Source organism: Truncatella angustata (assembly GCF_020726525.1).
Source record: "Truncatella angustata strain MPI-SDFR-AT-0073 chromosome Unknown BKA67scaffold_2, whole genome shotgun sequence".
NCBI lineage: Eukaryota > Fungi > Ascomycota > Sordariomycetes > Amphisphaeriales > Sporocadaceae > Truncatella > Truncatella angustata.
Window position 1 is genome coordinate 7,324,553 of NW_025763382.1, and position 18,305 is coordinate 7,342,857.

The window sequence follows — 18,305 nt, forward strand, 5'->3', positions numbered from 1 at the left end:
GACGGGCTTGCAAAGAATGCTCTCGGTCGCGTTGCAGTCATGGGAACATGTCATTCATTCGTGGTAGCATAGAACGCATCGCATTGACGGAATGAGCTAACTCAGCTACATAAACATTAGTGCTCACATTTGACCTAAAACCCCCTACTAAAGCTTGGTCCGGATGGTGGTTCTGATATGGAAGATCCCAAGGTTAGGCAGGACGACTCTGACGAGCTTGCGAGAAGCTAAATACTGCTACCGGGACATCAGCGCTTCGAAGTTCTCTGGACGCTGGCAAAAGCCCGGGCCGTCTCCCGCGTGCTCTGAACAAGCAGGATCAAGGGGATAACAATCCAGAACGCGTTCAAGAACACGTAGTAGCCGTAAAAGTAAGCGGGTTCCGGGCGGGAATGAGCGATTCCCGAGACCAATGAATCAAAGGTGCAAGTTGCATAGTACAGCACATCGCCGTACAGCTGTCCCAGGCTGATGATGGACTGCAGCGGGTGGCGTAGCGGGTGGTCGTTGACGATGCACCAGGCGCACACGAAAGAGAGCGGCCCCCAGAAGGCGGCGGTGATGGTCTCCATGCACACCACGAAGCTGTCGGCCGTCAGGTACCGCGCGTCTGACATCGAGTACTCCTTCCAGAGCTGTGCGAGGACGGTCGATCGGCTCGCCAGGTCATGCGCGCGCAGAGCGAAATAACCTTTACGTGCCATGTCATGAGCCTTTTTGTCATCCATAGCACTCCGCGAGTAGGGAATGCGTACCTTCCAAGCCCAGGTGAATAGACCCGCAGAGAACAAACCATAACGCGATCGAACGATCCCCCAGAGAAAGATGAGGTCGGTAGCGGCGTATGTAAGCCCATGTCGGGACTAGAATGCTCAAGCACGTAGCGGTGAAGATGCTCAGGATCTCAACCGTAGAGAGCGTCTTGGCAACGAAGCCAGTAATGACAACCCCCAGAGGATAGTAGGGGTGGAGGGGTGCGTCAGAGACGGCTTCCAATGTGGAATTCATGATGAATGAACGAGTTTCCTTAATTCAGTGTCAACGGCAGATTTGATGATATCAAGTGAACGAATAGTTTAATCGTGGTTGAGCGCGCTGGGTATGTGAGATGTGTGTGCTGCTTGTGCTGCAGGCTGGACGGGAAAGGTTCCAGCAGGTAGCCATGTCCAGTAACGTAATACGTATGGGCTGATCTTTTAAGCCTGATACTACGCCGCGCCCCTGCGTCAGTGCTATAACTTGGCGTCTTGGCTCATATGTACCCCCGCGGAGACCGAAATAAACTGACGTATACAGGCCACTTCATCTTCTCTCAAGACGCTCTGGTTTTGGCTTACACAAAACCACATATAACAATTTCAGAAGTTCATAAAATCAGAGCAGTGTCATGGCGACTAATAGATCAACATATTCAGACCTTTAGTGGCTCTAAAGGTTATTATTGTGCTATTCTGTTGTATAAAAGACGAAAGAGCATTGCGAAACTATGTCCGGCCTATTTCGCCCTCCGCGGGGCTCCGCGCTGGAGAAGGAAGCAACTAACCTAGCGGCCGTTAGTGCTGGTGGTCAATAGAATAGAGTATGCCCCATTACCGTACTCTCTGGAAACCCATTTTCTATGTTCCGAGGACTCTCAGGAACGTTGACGGATCTGCCATCGAGGAAAGGCAGGTCGAAGTTTCTTTACATTGCTAATGCCAAACCCCTGCTTCAGCGTTGATGCGTATTCTGATGTTTCAGATATCTGATATTTGAATCAACATTCAAGTAACAGTATTCCGAGCGCTACTGGTAGACGCCTCTGCACACCCCGCTGGTTTCCACTGGTCATAATTACGACACATAGTGAGCCACTATAAATCTTACCACCACCACATGAGCGCAAATCAACCGACCCCCTTTTCAACTTGTTGCTGGCAAGTCTTGGCAGGACTGCCTAAAGGATCTTGTCGACCGCGGGTTCTGTATACCACCGCGGGTCAATCTTATCGCCTCCGGGTAACGGTTGGAACTGAACCTTCGGCCCCCCACAAACGCAAGAAGACGATGGAGAGAGGCAATGAAAGGTATAGGGTTGTCAGTGTTAGGCGCGGTAGCCGAAGTTGTGTGGATGTCTACCTCCACGATGTAGAACGATTTTGCTTTTTGCCGACTTTCGTGAACTGTTTGAAGTAATGGACTAAGCCAACTTTTGGCTAAAATTATATATATGCGGTATTGAACAAGCGATACGAAGACGACTGAATATTAAAGCTTGACCTCTTCCGGAAACTATCAGTCCCAGACAGACCAGATATCGCAGTTCTGTTGGTGATTCGGGTTGGCCTTTAGGCATATGTTGAGAAATATTATCATGTTGTAGATGGTGCCTCAGGAGCAATATCACCAAGAAACAAACTGTCCAGGATTCAAGATTCCGCACAATTTACTTCAAGAAGACGACGAATCGACCGTTGACTTTTCTCAGAGATAGCTGGATCCGTTTCGGTCGAGTCGATATCGATGTCTTTAATCTTCAACCCGCTCCACAGGTCGTTCAACATCTCACATAATTATACATACTCAAGGGTGTCGTAAACACGCTTTGCAAGTGCTTCCTGCAACTATTTCTTTTGAAGCGCACCCGGCTATAGGAAGCTTGTACGTCTCGAGAGGCTCTTATGCTTGATATCCGCTTTATTCGAAATTCTAGCTCGTAGAGAACACGAGCTCTTCTCCGAAAGGTTACCTCAAGCCTTACCCCTTTAAAATCTTGCCCGTAGTGACAAGCCCTCACCGACTGGAGTTGACGGTTCCACGCCGTACCTACGGCGGACTGGTAGCATTGGGACTAGTTTCACACTGAATCACAGTGTTCACCTCTAATGCTCAGAAATCGTAAGCTCATGGCGAAGATCCACCAGTGCGATTACGCAGCAAACGGTACGGTAGTTCATCGGGTATATGCGTAGAGTAGTTGGTGCTACACTTGATCTTACACGGCAATTTAAAATACGCGAGATTCAGTCCAATTGCGTAATACTATGACACAAATGCTGACGGATCCCTATTAAATACCACGCTGCCAGCAAAGCTATACTTGATTTATTGGTGAACCATATTGACAAGTTCTACCAGGTTACTAACGACCACTAGAAACCCAGCCGCGCACAACACGGTCTGAAAGCAATGTTCCCCGACAATTCCAGGCTTCCATACATTTTGAATTGTGATTGAGACAGAGCGCAGAGAATTAATTTATTACTTGCAGGCAGGCAGATGTGTATTCCAAGAGCTTAGTGGACAAGTAAGCACTTATGTAGGTCCCGTCAAGTCTTACTTGACGAAATGGGCCAAATGGTCCAAAAGTGTTTCTTGCATGTTCCCAAAGCGGTCGTGATGTCTTATCGTTAGTAACACCCACCGCAGATCTTCACCATCTCACGTAATTCGTGACGTCGAGTAATACTTCCATTATACGCCAAGCAGTGGTTTGTTTTGCAGCATTATGGATGCGTTCGGAATTAGGAACGATCATGTACGATCAGCGGACCTGGGAGCGTCACGATAGCCAAAGAGCAGTTGCGGAGTGCCTGAAAGAGGAAAGCGAGCGTTGTGATGTAAGGAAGACTTTACGGCAGCGTGTACAAAAGTCCCATCCGATGAGCACGGAGTCCATGGGGACTGATGGCAAAGAAGAAAAATATATATAGGGGCGAAGGCGTTGTCTTTCAGTAGTATCAGCTAGCTACCACACAAGCACTTCAGCTTTCGAGAGACGTTCTAAGAGACCAAGGAAAGAAGACCACGCCAGAATGGGATACGTTGATCAAGAAGCTAATACCTTCATGTGCAGGCACCCTAGATCCGTCGACCATATCACTGTTCCTATACCATTCCATAGAAATGCAGCCTACGTTGTTTCTCGCTACCCTCGGCCTAGCCACAAGCACCCTTGGCCTGGGCATCAACTGCAGAGGCAACAGCAACTGCGGCGGGACTCTCTGCTCGCTGACCGACATCCTGCGACAGGTCAGAAGCCTGCCGCAGGGGAACCAATACAGGCCGGGCGACCACATCTCCTGCTGCGGCGACAATGCCGTGGCGTCAGGCCTCTGCGCCTTCGTCCAGGGCAACTTCCACGACGGCACTATCACGGCCGCGAGGGCCGGCGACCTCCTGCAGGACCTTGTCAACCATGGATGCGGAAAGTGTGGCAGCATTCCTATTGGGCCGAACAATGATCCCGACGCTAATGGCATCTTGACTGTCAACTGGGTCAGCCAGCGATAGAAGATTGTCTGTAGGAGGTGGTGGTAGGCAGGCAGGCAGGCAGGCAGAGAGGCACCTTGCTTTCTCAGGGGATTGTGGCCTGGTGATTTGCTTCAGAAAGCTACCTACTAAATTCACTCGCTATTCAATATATCCTATACGACGGTCTCCGCAGAACTATGGTTAGTGAGGGCTTGACCGATAGTATGGCGACCAACTCGCTGCTTGCCTCAGCTCATGAATTAACACACCAGCAGACGCGCACCACTTATACCCTCTCGACTGTAGAGAAAGCAGAGAATCCTATGGCCATCGATCGTTCTATCTATAATCTATGTTCTGTGATTCTGACTCTGACGGTTTCAGCTGCGTCAACAAGTCGCTATTGGGCTGCTCATCTTCCCATCGCGGCCGAGGCAGGTCAAAGGTCGACGTTATACGTCCGTAGGCCATTCCGCCAAGTTGTGCGACGGGCCGCAGTTTATTGAGATCGATGTGACTGAAATCCGCATTGGCTGCGTCTTCACGAACCCAGAAGCGCGTTGCCTGGATGAGCACCATACCTGCAACACTCTTGCCTCCTTTCCCATGATGCTTGAACTCCTTGACGTCCACCACCTTGCCCTCGATAGAGAATACAGATTCCCGCACCCGTTTAGGCTTCACCGTCGAAGTCGGCGCCTTGCGTAGTCCTGACACATCCCACTCTGACACTCCTTCTGGAGCGTCGATGGATGTGGCGTTGACAGCCTCGATCATGTTCTCGGAGACGGTGTTAATCACGCACTCGCCGGTATCTTTCAGGTTCCGGTACGTGTCCTTCATCCTCCCGGGCCGCGAAGAGAAGCTCACGATGAACATGGGCGGATCGTGCTCCACGACCTGGAAATAACTGAAGGGGGCCAGGTTCTCGGTCTTCCCATCCGCAGACACCGTGCTGACGAAGCCGACGGGGCGCGGCGCTATGCCAGACACCAAGAGGCGGTAGTTGTTGACCATTGCTCGGTCCGGGGCGTATGGGTCAATCTCCTCGTGACGAAGAGTCCCCGATGCAGCGTCGATTGCCACGCCATCCCCATACTTCCAGTTGGTGTTTGGCGACTTGGTGACCGGGATGGGCTTGTCACTGTGGTCAAAGCTTGGCCGTTTGGCCTCGGTCTCTTTGAAGTTGGCGACTTTGAGTATTATCGGATTCTCGGCCGGGCCTGAAGCTGTCGCCCTGGGAGCAGCTGTTGACATTTGTTTCCAGCCCAGTTGCGACCCGCAAAATAGCCCGTCCTGAGATTTAAGCGGCAATCTTGTGCAACTGGTGAGGCTGTCCTTTTGTTAGCAAATGTTCGAATGTTGTTTGGACAGGCCAACTCACCCAGTTCGTAGGGCACGCGCGACGGCCCCTGTTCTGGTTATCATGACGCCGAACAAACACTATGATCCGAGTTTTGATTTAATTCTTGACAACTGGCTAACTTAGGAGTTGTTTTTTGATAGTCTATAAATGTTGGAGTTTCCTGTTAACTAGTCTAGTCTACAAGAGATCACTGGGTGGATGAGTCGGAATGCTGAACCGACGCGGCTACTTCCGTTCCAGGTGGGTGGGGGGGGCCAATTCGGCTTAGGTATCCAACAGTACCCAGCCTGGATTATATTTTTAGTGCACCAAAGTGCTGTAACAATCGTCGGATGCCCATCCCGACTGCAACCTGCGGTTTGCTCAAGCACAAAGCAACACAATAGCAGCACCTGACGAACGCAGGTCATCGTTGTTCAATGCCGACTCAAGCGCGTGCCGGTGTGTCGAAGAAAGTATTGAAAGCGTTCGTGATGACAATTATTCCGCATCAAATAACAACGGCTAACTGAGTTGAAGATGCAACCGATGCCGGTCGATGAAGGTGAGGTGCTCTGGGTCTCAACCTTGTAATCGATGCACCCGGAGCAACGAGCAGTGTGTCTTTGCCGTTGAAGAAAAACGAGTCGCAATCTCGGAAAGGTGATTGGCAGTCACCCACAGAAAGACCCCCCACGTACGTGCTCACGCATAACGTTAGGTACCTCAGGGAACTTGAGCGTCGCAGCAACTTCGGTGACCACGGTATAGTAACACCGGGTTCCGAGCAAGCCCACGTATCGGGGGTTCAGGGCGGACGTGCAAGAGCGAGAGCGGCGGCGTCCACACCTGGTCCAGTTCGCCCCCTTGCCAGCCGTCTCACCACTCCGCACGATTATGCGAACCATGAGAGTGTTGCTGACCGTCCTACCGACGATGCTGCCCAAACATCTTCAAGTTCGGGGTCGCCGTTTCGGCAAAACCCGCTGGTCGATTACGATCTCACATTCGCTAAAGCTGCCGGTCGATATTGGTATATGGGGCCCTCATCGTCGTGGTCCTTTTGTCGGCGAATCTTTGCCTTGATACAACAGCGAATACCCGAGGCTAACTGTCCCCCAGACCCGTGGAATCTGGACGGGTCCGCCTTCGACATGCATTGGGTTCCTATTGCACGAAACGAACGTCCAGATGTCACAAACATCCCGCCCCTGGATTATGCCTTGTTTCTGTTCAACACAGCCAAGTTCTATCTGGGAGGCCATTTCATGTGTCTTATCGACGAAAGCAGCTACATGAAAAATCTGCACGAATTTTACAAAGACCCTGCCTCGAAAGCAAGTGACTGCCGGCATTGGTTTGCCCAGTACCTTTTGATACTGGCTTTTGGAAAGGCATTTTCGAGTACTTGCAAGTGCCCGAGCGGTCCACCCGGACATCAGTACGCCTTGCGAGCGATGCGACTACTTCCCGGAATGGCTGGTCTACCCCCGGATACGACTCTGGCAGTCCAAGTGCTGGCGTTGGCCGCAGTGTATCTGCAGTCAGTTGATATGAGAGTTGGAGCATTGCAATATGTGAGCAACCAATTCTATCCGCGCATCACGGCTCCTGATTCTTGACGCCTCTAGATCGGACAAGCCTTAAGGACGTGTATTGTTGAAGGCTGGCATAGACACATGCCAGCCGATGCTGTTGGGGATCAACACTCGCGTCTTTGCAACAACACGTTCTGGGTGGTGTACATCCTGGAGAGGGAGCTCTCGGCCCTGTTTGGTTCGCCAAACTCCATTCGCGACGAAGACATCACGGCTAAACTTCCCTCGGAGTTGGACAATTCTGCCAATGCCTCGGAAATGGACCTTCACATACGACTGTCCGGACTGAGAGCCGAGATAATGAACAGTTAGTGCTCGGTGCTCAACTCAAGACCCTGCGAGGGAAGCTGGTCATTAATCTTCTGGTCTAGCTGTGTATGGAGCCGGGGCGGAGCTCCAAGGGTCGCTGGTCGTCAATACGCACGCGATACTGCGAGGCCTCGCGAAGCTGCTGGGGGATATGAATACTTTGCTACTCACTCGCCAGCCCGTTTCCGTAAACAAGGCCTCCCGGACTGCCTTGCGACTTATACTGGGCCACCACCATGTACGTGTCAGCATATATCTACAATGACGGGCCATTTACGCTGACAGAGTCCAGTGCGTCGTCCTGTCGACTCGACCAACCGTCATGTGCGCGCTCTACATTCGGCTCGATCGACGGCAAACACAAACTTCCCACGCCGTGTCATTATCTCCAGCAGTAACGTCGCTGATCCAGACTTGTGTCGACTCTGCTCAAGCCACACTCCGTACCTTGCGGGTGTTGAGTGACGAGGACCTACTAGGTATGTCAGGAACAAAGGACCTACAGGTCATGATCAGTTAACATCGTCGCAGAGGGGTTTCTACCCTTTCAGATTGAGGATGCGTTCTCGTCTGCATTCATTCTTCACCTCATTCGGTTCATTGATTCCACGCTTATTTCAGACGATGCATGGAGTGAGAATGCCAACATTGCATTTGACAGGATGATATCTAAGGGAAGCATGGTAGCACCATTACGACTGCAAGAACTTCGGCAGCTTGAGCGGACACTGTCGTCTCTGTCGACGGATCTCGATTCCACCTCACCGATGGAAAAGACTGTCGGACATGGCCTCCTACCTGTCAGCAATGTTCTCCCTCATGAGACAACCATCGACGATGCCGGCTGGAATTTCTTTGTGCGCGACTGTTTGGGCGTGTTGTCCCCACGGGAAATGATGGACTTGGCAGACCAACTCGAGATGGATGGCGCAGGGCCGATGCTGTTCGAGCCGACCTTGTAAGATGGACAAGGCACCAGGGATGCTGGCCAATGCGTGACACATGGGAGCGCTGCTCGGAGGTCTTCGTCAGACCTTGTCCTTGCCGCCCATCACATGCTGCCGGTCGTGTTGTGCAGCTGCTGAGATATTCGGACTGAACTTCCGGTCTCCACTAAAGCACCGGGGCAATCGTCCGATCTTAGACGTGGGTCTTGGAAGTGGATCAGTAGCAACACCAACTTACAAGTTCTTCGGCGGGAATAACGAGATAATTGGCCACTTTCTTTTGGTTCAGCCCATCTACCTCATCATCATTGTTATGGTCGTGTTGATCTTTCTCTCGAGACCATGCGGCCACACGTACGTTTCATAGTTCCCGCTCCCGAAGGCTACCATGCAGCAGAGGGTGAGGGTCCCGCAATCAACGGAAGCGCCATGGCCATCAGGGCTGGAAACGAAGAAGAGGCATTCAAGTATCTATGAAAGACGATGTTTATACAAACGGCGGTACTTGGGGATGTTGCGCGTGCGACCATCTGGCCGCTTGAGAGTAGTGGACGATCAGAATGTCGAGCCTCTGGGCCATGAATCTTCCAATCACTTTTCGGAGCAAGTTCGTATTATACGCCATTGTGACTTTTATTGTAAATGCCCAACATATTATGCATATACCCTGATATCCTTATTTGCATGTTTGTTCTATATCGTCAAAGTCGTGAAAGTCCCCCCATTTTCATTGGTCCAGTCCATGACCCATTATCGGTCCAGAAATGAGAACAGAGCAGCTCTTGACCGCCGCCCAAAACTCCAGAAACGCCACGCCGAAAAGCAAAAACAGCCTATGACGGAGAAGCGACGGTGATGCATATCTTACGCAGACGGCGAAGATAAGATCATGAGTAGTTTGAAGCACGGCCAGAACTCCTCCCGTCCAGCTCAAAATCATCCCTCTGCCGCACGGCGGGGCTGTACTCCAGAGCGCGCTGCTTCTCCTGTCTGTCGCGACTATTACGCCTCGGCGGCGGCGGCGCGGGCAGCGCAAGCGGCAGTGTCCTCGACTGCTGGTCGAAGTCGACCTCCTGCTCCAGCTCCCTGATGTCGTGGAACTTGCCGACGTGGTTGATGAGCGACTTGACGGTCGGGCAGATGGCGTCGCGCTCGCGGTGGCGGCTGCAGAGCACGCAGGCGTACTCGCCGTCCGGGGTGTGGCACTTGACGACGAAGCGCTGGCCGAGGTGGAACTCGCGCTCCTCGAGGACCTCGCGCTCGTACCGCCCGTCCATGACCACGCGGGGCGCCCGCTTGTCGATCTCCCAGAAGTCGTCCGACTCCACGTCCAGCCTCACCCCGCACCCGGGGCACCGGCAGCTGCCGCCCGGCGCGAACGCCGCCGCCAGCGGCTTGTTGCGCACGTACTGCAGGTCGAGCGCGTACCTGCAGTAGAGCGGCTCCGCGTCCATGATGGTCGACGCCCGCTTCGGGGGGCCGATGGGGGCCGCAGGCTCGTCCAGCGCGAGCATCTGGCGCCGGCGCTGGCCCCTCAGGGCGTCCAGGGACCCGTCGCGGGCGGCGTTGGAGGCCGCGATCAGCCTGGACATGTCGTGCGCGTCCAGGGGCCGGCCGCTGTACAGGGCGTCCTGCAGGACGTTGATGACGGTCTGCTGCAGGGCGATGACCTGCGCCTGCAGCCTGTTCTCCGTGACGGGGTCGCCGACGGCGAACCGCCGCCCGAGCTGCGCGTAGCCTTCGTCGAACTCGCGGCTGATGGCGGCGCCCGATCGCTGCAGAGCGTACCCCACATCGTCGCGGTCTCCTCCTCCTCCTCCTCCTCCTCCTCCTCCCCCTCGGCTGCCGCCGTGGGTGCTCAGCCGCTCCAGCTGCCCGTCCTTGTCCTTGTTACGTCTCTCGGACTCGTCGAGCTGCGCCTGGATGGAGGCGATCTTGTCGTCCTGCTTCGTGTCGCGCTTCCTCTGCTTGCGGCGGTCCTGCACCCGATCCCAGAGGCCGATGGAGGAGCTGAAGGTGCCGACGAGCGTGGAACAGAGGGTCGCTATGATGAATGTTTTCTGTGTAGTTTTTACTCGGTTATTCTGCGAACTTTCTGAAGAGGTAGCGCAAGGAGTATCCTCTCGCCCCGGGCAGGTGGCATACCTTGAGGTTCTTCTCCTCAATCATACTGGAGTAGTTCATACTGGCGGGCACGTTTTGTCCTAGCTGGGCCGCTAGAAACCTTAAGCTTTTAATGCACTGCTTGCTGCGACCAGCGGGTGAAGGAAAAAGCAAGCGGGAATAGGAGAACGGCGAGTATGTTCTGAAGGGGACAAGTAGAGAGGTGTTAAAACAGTAAAATAAAATTAAAAAAAAAGGGTAAAAACAAGTCACACTAGCTATCGACCCGATGGAGAAAGAAAAAAAAGATAAGAAACAACAGAAAGAATCCTCTGGTTTTTGCTTATGTGTCAGGAACGAGAATATCGCAACAGGATGAAGGATCACGAGCCCCCGTGGTGCGATCACAGTTATCGAGACATGGGGTCTGCACCACACTGCTGCATGATGATGCTGGATGATCCCTCCCAACCCTTTCGGAGGATCAGCGCAATACCGCACTAATAAACCCCCTGACCGCAACTTTCACTGCGATTGTGGTTTCAATGCTAAGATGGTATCCAATGACAGTCCCGGGCCCAAAGACGACAGAAATCTATCATGTAATTCCCGCAAGCCTGGGTTCATGGAGCTGAGAATCGGAGTTTAAGGTGTGAGACCGGCATGTGACGTCACTTGGAACAGACGCGGAGCTGACTGGAGCAGAGCGAAAGGATTGGGATCCCCTGTCCATGTCGGGAGTTGAGATCTCTGGGGATCCACACACATCATCGGAAACTAATTTTATCGGCTGGACGTGGTCGGAACAATCTGTCTCACGGCGCCTGAGGGGGGTGGCATCGGTAAGCTGTCAAAATCGGACTTCTGCCGCTATTAGCTTGACGAACATCTATATCGACCAAATCATATGCACAATGCCGTCAGAATGGTGAGCGAAGAGGGTCTCTGCAAACGGCATACGGTCATGCAAGCTCGGGAGGGCCTTTTGGTTCATGCCGGGGAACGAAGACAGAACCCCCCACGACCCCTGCGCGGAACATACGATTGTTTTGTTACGACTAGTAGGTCTGTCTTGGTGGCTACTTGGATTTTGTGCGTCGCTTGGGAAGGTTATCGCATGCTCCCTGAGCTGTTTCAAGACGAGACTGTGGTTCAAAGTCTTCGAGCTCAAAGGTTCCATGGTGGGACTCCAGTCTTGCTCTCTGGCAAGCTGCTCAATGTGGCATGCTCTCCTCCTCAGGCCTTACCGAGGACAAAGGTCGTAAATATCCTGTGGGTTGCCTATTGCGCCCAGAGCAGCGTGGTGCCGAGTTTCGTGGAAGCTTGCGACAAGCTCAACGCAGTGAATGCGAAGATGTGCGAGAAAAGGTTTCCCCGGATGCTGACGCACGTTCCGTAAGTGAACAGGCTGGCTACATGCACCAATAACATGTTAAAGATTAGCACTCCAAGTTGCTAATTGATCAAGCGCCCGAACGTGTGTACCGTAATGCTGCCCAACCTGTGCAGCGAGTATGACCCCCGGCGGGACCCATCCCATGTGCGTACATGTGTATGCACACACATGTGTGTACAAGTTGTACGGACATGATGGTCTTGCACATCCGATGTATCGGTTTGCGGGTACAGTGTTTTCGTGCCTCTGCTAAACTGATTGATCTCTCCAACGACTTCTGCGTGCTCCCTTTCCCGCCAAACGCCTTCTGGTCGCCGCTTTCCGGTTCAGCTCGGGAATCTGATATTCACTCTTCCGCTCCAACCGCACCGTCTCCCAGAAATCGTAGCCCCTTTCTCTCCGCCGCCTACGTAGCTGGTCCCGCTCCTGTTCTACCCGCCTGTTGACTAGTTTTGATTCTTTATGTTTGTCCGACCTCATCCTTTCGACCCTGTCTTTGGTACCATTCCACCCGGACATCAGTGCTCTGAAAGTAGACTTCACCAGACCCTGAACACGGCTACTGAACGCCCCGACCAGCGCCAATGCTATGAGAGCGAAAGAGCTCGGCAGAGATATGGCCCCGATACTGTGTAGGGTTATGTAGTTGTTGTCATCCTCACCGGCCCAGTCAGCGGTGTTCATGCCGAACAGACTGGTGAAGAAGCTAAGGGGCAGGAAGATGACGGTGAACGTGGTGAAGATGATTACGCTCAGGTTCTGCGTGCTTGCAAGCTCCGTCTGCAGACGACTCCACCGCACCTCGTCCACCTGCGCCTTGCGCTGTACCATCTCGAGCATTTTCTCGTAGTCCGTGCGGGTGGCCGCGATCCGAACCACCATGTCTTCGGCTTGCTTCTCATAATCTGCCAGCCGAGAAAGTGCTTCGTCGAGATAGCGCCGTCCGTTCTGCGTGTGTTCCCGCAGGTCGTCTTTGCCGTACAAGTCGCGCATCTTTTCCACGACAACCGTCTGTTCTCTAAAGAGGTTGCACAGGGTCTTGAGCTCGTCGTCCATATCACGGAGCTCGAGCAGCGCCGACGTATTTTCCCGGTTCTCGCGCTCGGCCTGTTCGATCTCGCGCTTATGTCGCTGCTTGATGGACTGGGAGCGGTTGTCTTCGTACTCGGTGTCGTCCGAATCGTCCGAGTCGTGGATACGGTCGCGAAATGTCTGCATCCGAAACCGCTTGAGCGATGAGGTCATGCGCTCTGTGAGGATGCCGATGGCTTCTTCGAATATGCGGAATATTTCTAGATCGGGGTGGGAGGTGCGATCAAGCAGCACGGTGATGGCATGCAGCGTGATGAAGGCTGCTAGATCCAACGCATTCTCGCAGCGACCTGTCAAATCACCATTCAACTCGTTATAGACGCTGTTCCTAAGGTCGGCCTGCTGAAACATCGGCCCCTCCGTAGGGTGTGATTCTCTCTTCGGAAAGAATGTGGTAAGCGTAGTCATGTCGACCGCCCAGAGCCATAATTGGTCGACCATGAGAATATTGCCATCGAGAATGTCGTCCTCGACCTCGGCAGCTGTTTCACGGTGGTCCTTTATGAGCAGGTCGGCTTTGACGGTACCGACAATAGACGCGAATCGGTCTGCGGGGGAAACGGGCGACTGCTCCTTCAGAGCCCGCGTGCCCAACATGTCGGTCCTTTTCCTATCAAAAGGCTCGGCGACCCTCTCCTTGGTGAGCTTATACAGCATCTGGTCGTCGTCCCGGGCGTATGTATCACGAAGTGATGGATATCCGTACTGATCCAAGGTTCGTCTAGTGTTCAGCGGTGGATCGTGGCCAATAAACTCCCAGATGACACGCATATCCAACGACAACTCAGAGACGTCCTCCGGTACAGGCCTAGCCCTACCATGATCTAGTCGACGAAGCAGAACACTACGCCGCCGAATGAGATTCGCATAAGTATCGAAGTGCAGATAGGGAAGATACAAGTACAAGTGGTTTGGGCTGTTGAGTGCGGGACTGCTTCGTCCGCTTGAACGTGGCGATGGAGGGCGCGGGGAGTCTAACCAGGTCAGCGAGGTCCCGAGCGAGTGTTCATCACGCACTTACGTGCTTCCGCTGGTATGAAACCGCAACCAGGTCTAACATATGATGCATGAGCTTGTCCGTGCCGCCCTTGTACATGCCTGTCAGTCCAATACTCGTTCCTCATCAGATTGGTGTAATTGCGTTGTTGGGTCTCGGAAAGCTTGTCAAAAATCTTCTGCTCCTGAGTCAGCGCGAATTGGCCCCGTCTCTGGTCCGCGATACGTACTTTCACCCAATGTGGATTGGTGTACGGCAAGTGAATCCACATGAACTTCCTCCTTGTCGGATCAGGTCTCGAGAAACCAGCGGTCAGATCTTGCATTGCCGATGCGTGGCTAATCCTACCGTCTCGGCTTCTAGTCCTCCGGTCAAAATCTTGCTCATCAAGGCCAGGGACAGCTTCCCGAGCGAGCTTCGCGTCGAGTGGCGCCGAGCTTTCGTTGGTGCGAGGCGAAACTTGGGAGTCTGCACGGCCTGACGTGGGTCGCAAGATTGTAGCATTGCCTGCCTCGCTGTCCAGAGTAGTACTCCGACTGCTCGGCCCGTGGAATCCGGGCGTAGCGAGGGCCGGAACCGTGAGACCACGACCGCGACGCGGCATCATGACTGGTTCAGAGGCCGACGATCGCATGTCTGTGATCGATGGGCGCTTAACTACAATTTCCGGCCCTTCGGCTTGCTCTTGTGTGTCGGGTGTGCCATCGGGACGATGACGCCCTCCACCAATGATTTGCTGCCCAAAGCCCTGCACGTTGCTCCAGATACCAAGAGCGCTGACTCCTAGATGACCGAATCCGCCGGAGCTCAACGGCCTGCCAGGCGCTGCATTACTCGCAGTGCTTCCGCGGCGCGGCCTTGTGGAGACCGTGTTGAGCCGTTCACTCAAACACTTCTCGGGGCCCTTCTCCAGGAATTCGTTCAGGGGATGTTTCGAGACGTACAGCCTCACGTCAGAAATAGTTTCCGGGTCAGGATCATCATAGAAGCCAATAAGCTCCAGCTTGACATGTTCAGCAAGTCTTAGAGGAGTGTGTACGTAGGCCGCGCTCAGATTTTGTGCCTTCTGAACTGCTTGGCTGAGATCTTCCAGGTACGAGTCCATGATTCGACTGTTCCTGGTCCCAAAGGATGCACATTTGGCGTGTTCGCTCTCGAGAGAGAATGCTTGTTCGCGCCGACTTCCTACCAGCGAGGACTTGATTGAGGCGAGCGGGGCGCTGAAGTGCACCTCGTCCATACCTGAGACGCCGAGACCAGAGAGCTGTGAATCTATGGTCTCGTAGAACGTCCATATGTGCATCTCGCTCGCGATATCCATGAACTCTTCATGCAGTTTAATCAAAGGTCGATGATTCAGGCGAAGCTCATCACTCATTGATCTAGGCAAAGGTTGTGATAGATATAGTAGGTGCTGTATGCTATCACGAAGATTGGGCATGGACATGTAGCTGGACCCTCTATGAGGCGTAGCTGTCCGACATGAGCCGTGGTAAATGTAAAGGTGCATTGGAAGGACATACCGAAGAATGTGACCCCATGGGAGTCATAGATGATCCATCGTAGGCTTTCCGATCTCTTTGCCTTTGCGAGTGCATGTTTAACCACCAGGCCGCCAATGCTGTGGCATATGAAAAACATCGGGCGGGCACCATGATGTCCTTCGCGCATTCGACAAAGATGATCAAGCAGATCATCGGCTAATTGTTCGAAGGTGAGATCGTCACTCAGTTCGCGATGCGTGTAAAGCAAGACCCGTGCGGTGTTGATCTCGGTGCGTATGCCTTGTCGAACCCACAAGTCCGTGGCTCTGGGCAAGAGCCGATCAATGGCCGGAGAAAGAATACTGCTGCCCGGCAACTGTTTCGCTGTCGGGTACCTCTCAGGATGGTTCGGCGGCGAAGTAAAATAGCCGTCATCTAAGGCGTCCCTCGTCCAGGTCTCGACAGCCGAGGCCCCGGGACAAGGCACCGTGATGATGTCGACAAAAGTATCATTGTAACCGGTCCCCCTGACATCTCCATCGATCCAAGCAAAACCTGCCTCGGACTTTTCATGTACATAAGATGTACCGTCTGATGCATTGTTGGCTTCAGCGTTGCTAGCTCTAGAATTATCGCCAGAGGTTGACTGGCCTGACTCATGCCGAGCAGAAACCAGATCCGGACCGGTCATCGCGCCTCTAGGGTGAAATATGTTCATCTTCGAACCCAGCAGCTATCCTGTGTGTGACCTTTGAGGGGCGCAGCTTGCATAGCGACGACCACTGCGACGCGGACACAAGAGCGATTGAGGGGATCGCAAGCCCATCTCAAGCTCGCTATCGTGTAATACGTGTTGCGTTGTGCGTCGAACAATATTTCGAGTTGCGAAGAAAAAGAAAGGAGATGTGTCAAATTACATACATACAATTGAGCACGGCAGTTCGCGACCAAATAGGCTGTCTCACCTTACACCCTCAACCTACACAGCCTTACCATGTGCATTGTTGTGGCTGACTGCTAGACTAGTTAGACGACATGTCAGCACTCCTAATTAGTTACCTGGCAGGATCTACAGCCATGGTCCTGGAGGGCGCGTGCGGTATTTGATTGGACACCATGTGGCGGAAGATCGGCATGCTTACCCCAGCTTTTGTCTACATAAGGTGGAATTGATGCACATGGTAGCCTTATCCTTCTTCGGCGACATCATCGAGGTGAATTCAGACACGAAAATACTAAGAGAGAGAGAGAGAGAGAGAGAGGGAGAAAAACCCATTCCAAGGGACGTCGAAGCTAGCTTTCGTAATGAGCGAGTGCACTAGGTTAAGTTGCCGTTCAGCTTCGGCGGCGTCAGGGATTCAGTACGCTAAACTCCGACTTTGGTTACTCGACCAGCTCGGCATGATTCTCCTTTCGACGGCCGAAGCTCGAGTCATTCACAGTGAGGGTGAGGGTGAGGGTTCGGACCGCAAGTCTATATTTAATGGCCGACTGTTAGTGTGGTACAGCTTTGGACTGGTACGATCGAAAGTTTGCCTTGCTTTGTAGTACATCGATGAATCGGGCACGCCAGAGATCCTGCAGACACAAGGTCCGTTTGCACAGACATCAAGCGGTGGAACCACTTCCCAGGCGATCCAACACACCCGTTAACCCTCCGGCTCGCTCTCGAATCTGCTGATGGTCTCATCAAACAGGCCTTGGCCATACATTCATAAATACACGAATCCACTCATCTCCGAAAGCATTGCCAACCCCGCTTTAGCGATGCCCTAGTTGCCCCGCTCAGTAAATCCCGCGCATTCTCACGATAATCTCCGCATCCCATCAGCACAGCACAACCAATCTATATGATTATGAACACAATCGTGATTTTCGCACAAGCGATTAATAAGCTTTTCGGGGGTGTGGTCTAGGGGTAGTAAGTTTCTCAATCACGCCGGAAACCACCGCACAGCTGTCTAACAACCTTCTAGTGGCGTCTCTTTCGCATCATCTTCATGAGTATAGAGAAGATCCAGGGTTCGATTCCCTGCTCCTCCAAAATCTTAATTTTTTGGCATTCTGGAGCGATGAGTTGGTCTTCTTTTGCTTGAAAATTCCCGGCGCAAGTGTCTCTGTTTGTTGTAAAACTGCGATGCTCAAACACGAATCACCTATCTAGGGAAAGGTCGGGTTTAGGAGACCCGCGTTTGTCTTCAGCATCATCATATCCGATTTGCATAGTCTTCGCAGCAGTGCTGCCCGGTCACTTGTTCCGACATGCGCTCATAATCCTTTACGAGCTTGAGAGTCCCTGCCACCGTATATTGCAACGCATGCGGCGTAGTGTGCCTGCGACGACGGCGTCAAAGGACAGGGGAAATTTAGCAAGTGCCTGGGGTTCCTAGCGGAACCAATAATCAGAGCTGTGTCAGATCCTATCACGCGTGTCGATGGACTGTGTCGCCGAGCGCGGAATGTTTGACTTTCAACTATACTGATCCTTCGATACGGCTTGGCTACCCGTCGAACAAGCCTTATGCTTGGCGTTCCTCATTCGGCGAGTTTCGTTCTCTCTTACGAGACCACTGAGCCTTGCGAGACCGTTGAGCCAGCAATCGTTCTCGCCTGTCGCAAGAATCTCCTTCATATCGCCGAGTCGAGTTGTTTCTTTGCTTTTTTAAGCGCTAAAATTCCTCTTATTAGTATGTAGTTCCTTTTGCTCAAAGTGGACTATATTAAAATAAATCTGTTAGTCTAGGGCATAAGTTATGCTGATCATAAAGCTTAAATAGACACGTCTTTATGATTGGCCACAT

General features: G+C 52.8%; 6 protein-coding genes and 1 non-coding gene across 7 annotated transcripts; 3 read left to right on the plus strand and 4 right to left on the minus strand.

Annotated features, from left to right (window-relative positions):
- Positions 1-57: 57 nt before the first annotated feature.
- Positions 58-1,185, minus strand: BKA67DRAFT_558229 (3-beta-hydroxysteroid-Delta(8),Delta(7)-isomerase). The gene is made up of 2 exons (XM_046102313.1): positions 756-1,185; positions 58-691 (listed from the first exon to the last, which is right to left on the minus strand). The coding sequence occupies exons 1-2, from the start codon at positions 1,006-1,008 to the stop codon at positions 249-251; spliced, it is 696 nt and encodes a 231-aa protein (XP_045962750.1). The 5' UTR covers positions 1,009-1,185; the 3' UTR covers positions 58-248.
- Positions 1,186-3,885: 2,700 nt separating this feature from the next.
- On the plus strand, positions 3,886-4,272 carry BKA67DRAFT_656705 (killer toxin Kp4/SMK; the record flags this gene model as incomplete). Its single annotated transcript, XM_046106985.1, has 1 exon — positions 3,886-4,272. The coding sequence occupies one exon, from the start codon at positions 3,886-3,888 to the stop codon at positions 4,270-4,272; it is 387 nt and encodes a 128-aa protein (XP_045962751.1).
- Positions 4,273-4,572: 300 nt separating this feature from the next.
- Positions 4,573-5,661, minus strand: BKA67DRAFT_656706 (uncharacterized protein; the record flags this gene model as incomplete). The annotated part of the gene is made up of 2 exons (XM_046106986.1): positions 4,573-5,566; positions 5,618-5,661. The coding sequence occupies 2 exons, from the start codon at positions 5,659-5,661 to the stop codon at positions 4,573-4,575; spliced, it is 1,038 nt and encodes a 345-aa protein (XP_045962752.1).
- A 271-nt stretch (positions 5,662-5,932) lies between these two features.
- Positions 5,933-8,447, plus strand: BKA67DRAFT_644334 (uncharacterized protein; the record flags this gene model as incomplete). Its single annotated transcript, XM_046105844.1, has 7 exons — positions 5,933-6,065; positions 6,119-6,241; positions 6,300-7,155; positions 7,210-7,483; positions 7,548-7,723; positions 7,778-7,964; positions 8,002-8,447. The coding sequence occupies exons 1-7, from the start codon at positions 6,019-6,021 to the stop codon at positions 8,445-8,447; spliced, it is 2,109 nt and encodes a 702-aa protein (XP_045962753.1). The 5' UTR covers positions 5,933-6,018.
- Positions 8,448-9,319: 872 nt separating this feature from the next.
- On the minus strand, positions 9,320-10,616 carry BKA67DRAFT_656708 (uncharacterized protein; the record flags this gene model as incomplete). Its single annotated transcript, XM_046106987.1, has 2 exons — positions 9,320-10,492; positions 10,578-10,616. The coding sequence occupies 2 exons, from the start codon at positions 10,614-10,616 to the stop codon at positions 9,320-9,322; spliced, it is 1,212 nt and encodes a 403-aa protein (XP_045962754.1).
- A 1,564-nt stretch (positions 10,617-12,180) lies between these two features.
- On the minus strand, positions 12,181-16,195 carry BKA67DRAFT_513584 (uncharacterized protein; the record flags this gene model as incomplete). The annotated part of the gene is made up of 5 exons (XM_046097578.1): positions 12,181-13,179; positions 13,258-13,997; positions 14,045-14,198; positions 14,250-15,493; positions 15,544-16,195. The coding sequence occupies 5 exons, from the start codon at positions 16,193-16,195 to the stop codon at positions 12,181-12,183; spliced, it is 3,789 nt and encodes a 1,262-aa protein (XP_045962755.1).
- A 1,210-nt stretch (positions 16,196-17,405) lies between these two features.
- On the plus strand, positions 17,406-17,547 carry BKA67DRAFT_t52. The gene has a single exon. It is a non-coding gene; the product is annotated as a tRNA-Asp (tRNA).
- Positions 17,548-18,305: the final 758 nt, after the last annotated feature.

Excerpts from the sequence above, each read along its gene's own strand:
- BKA67DRAFT_558229 (XM_046102313.1), bottom strand. The coding sequence starts at position 1,008 with ATGAATTCCACATTGGAAGCCGTCTCTGACGCACCCCTCCACCCCTAC. Across the intron at positions 692-755 it reads TATTCACCTGGGCTTGGAAG|GTTATTTCGCTCTGCGCGCG; the intron begins GTACGCATTCCC and ends TGGCACGTAAAG.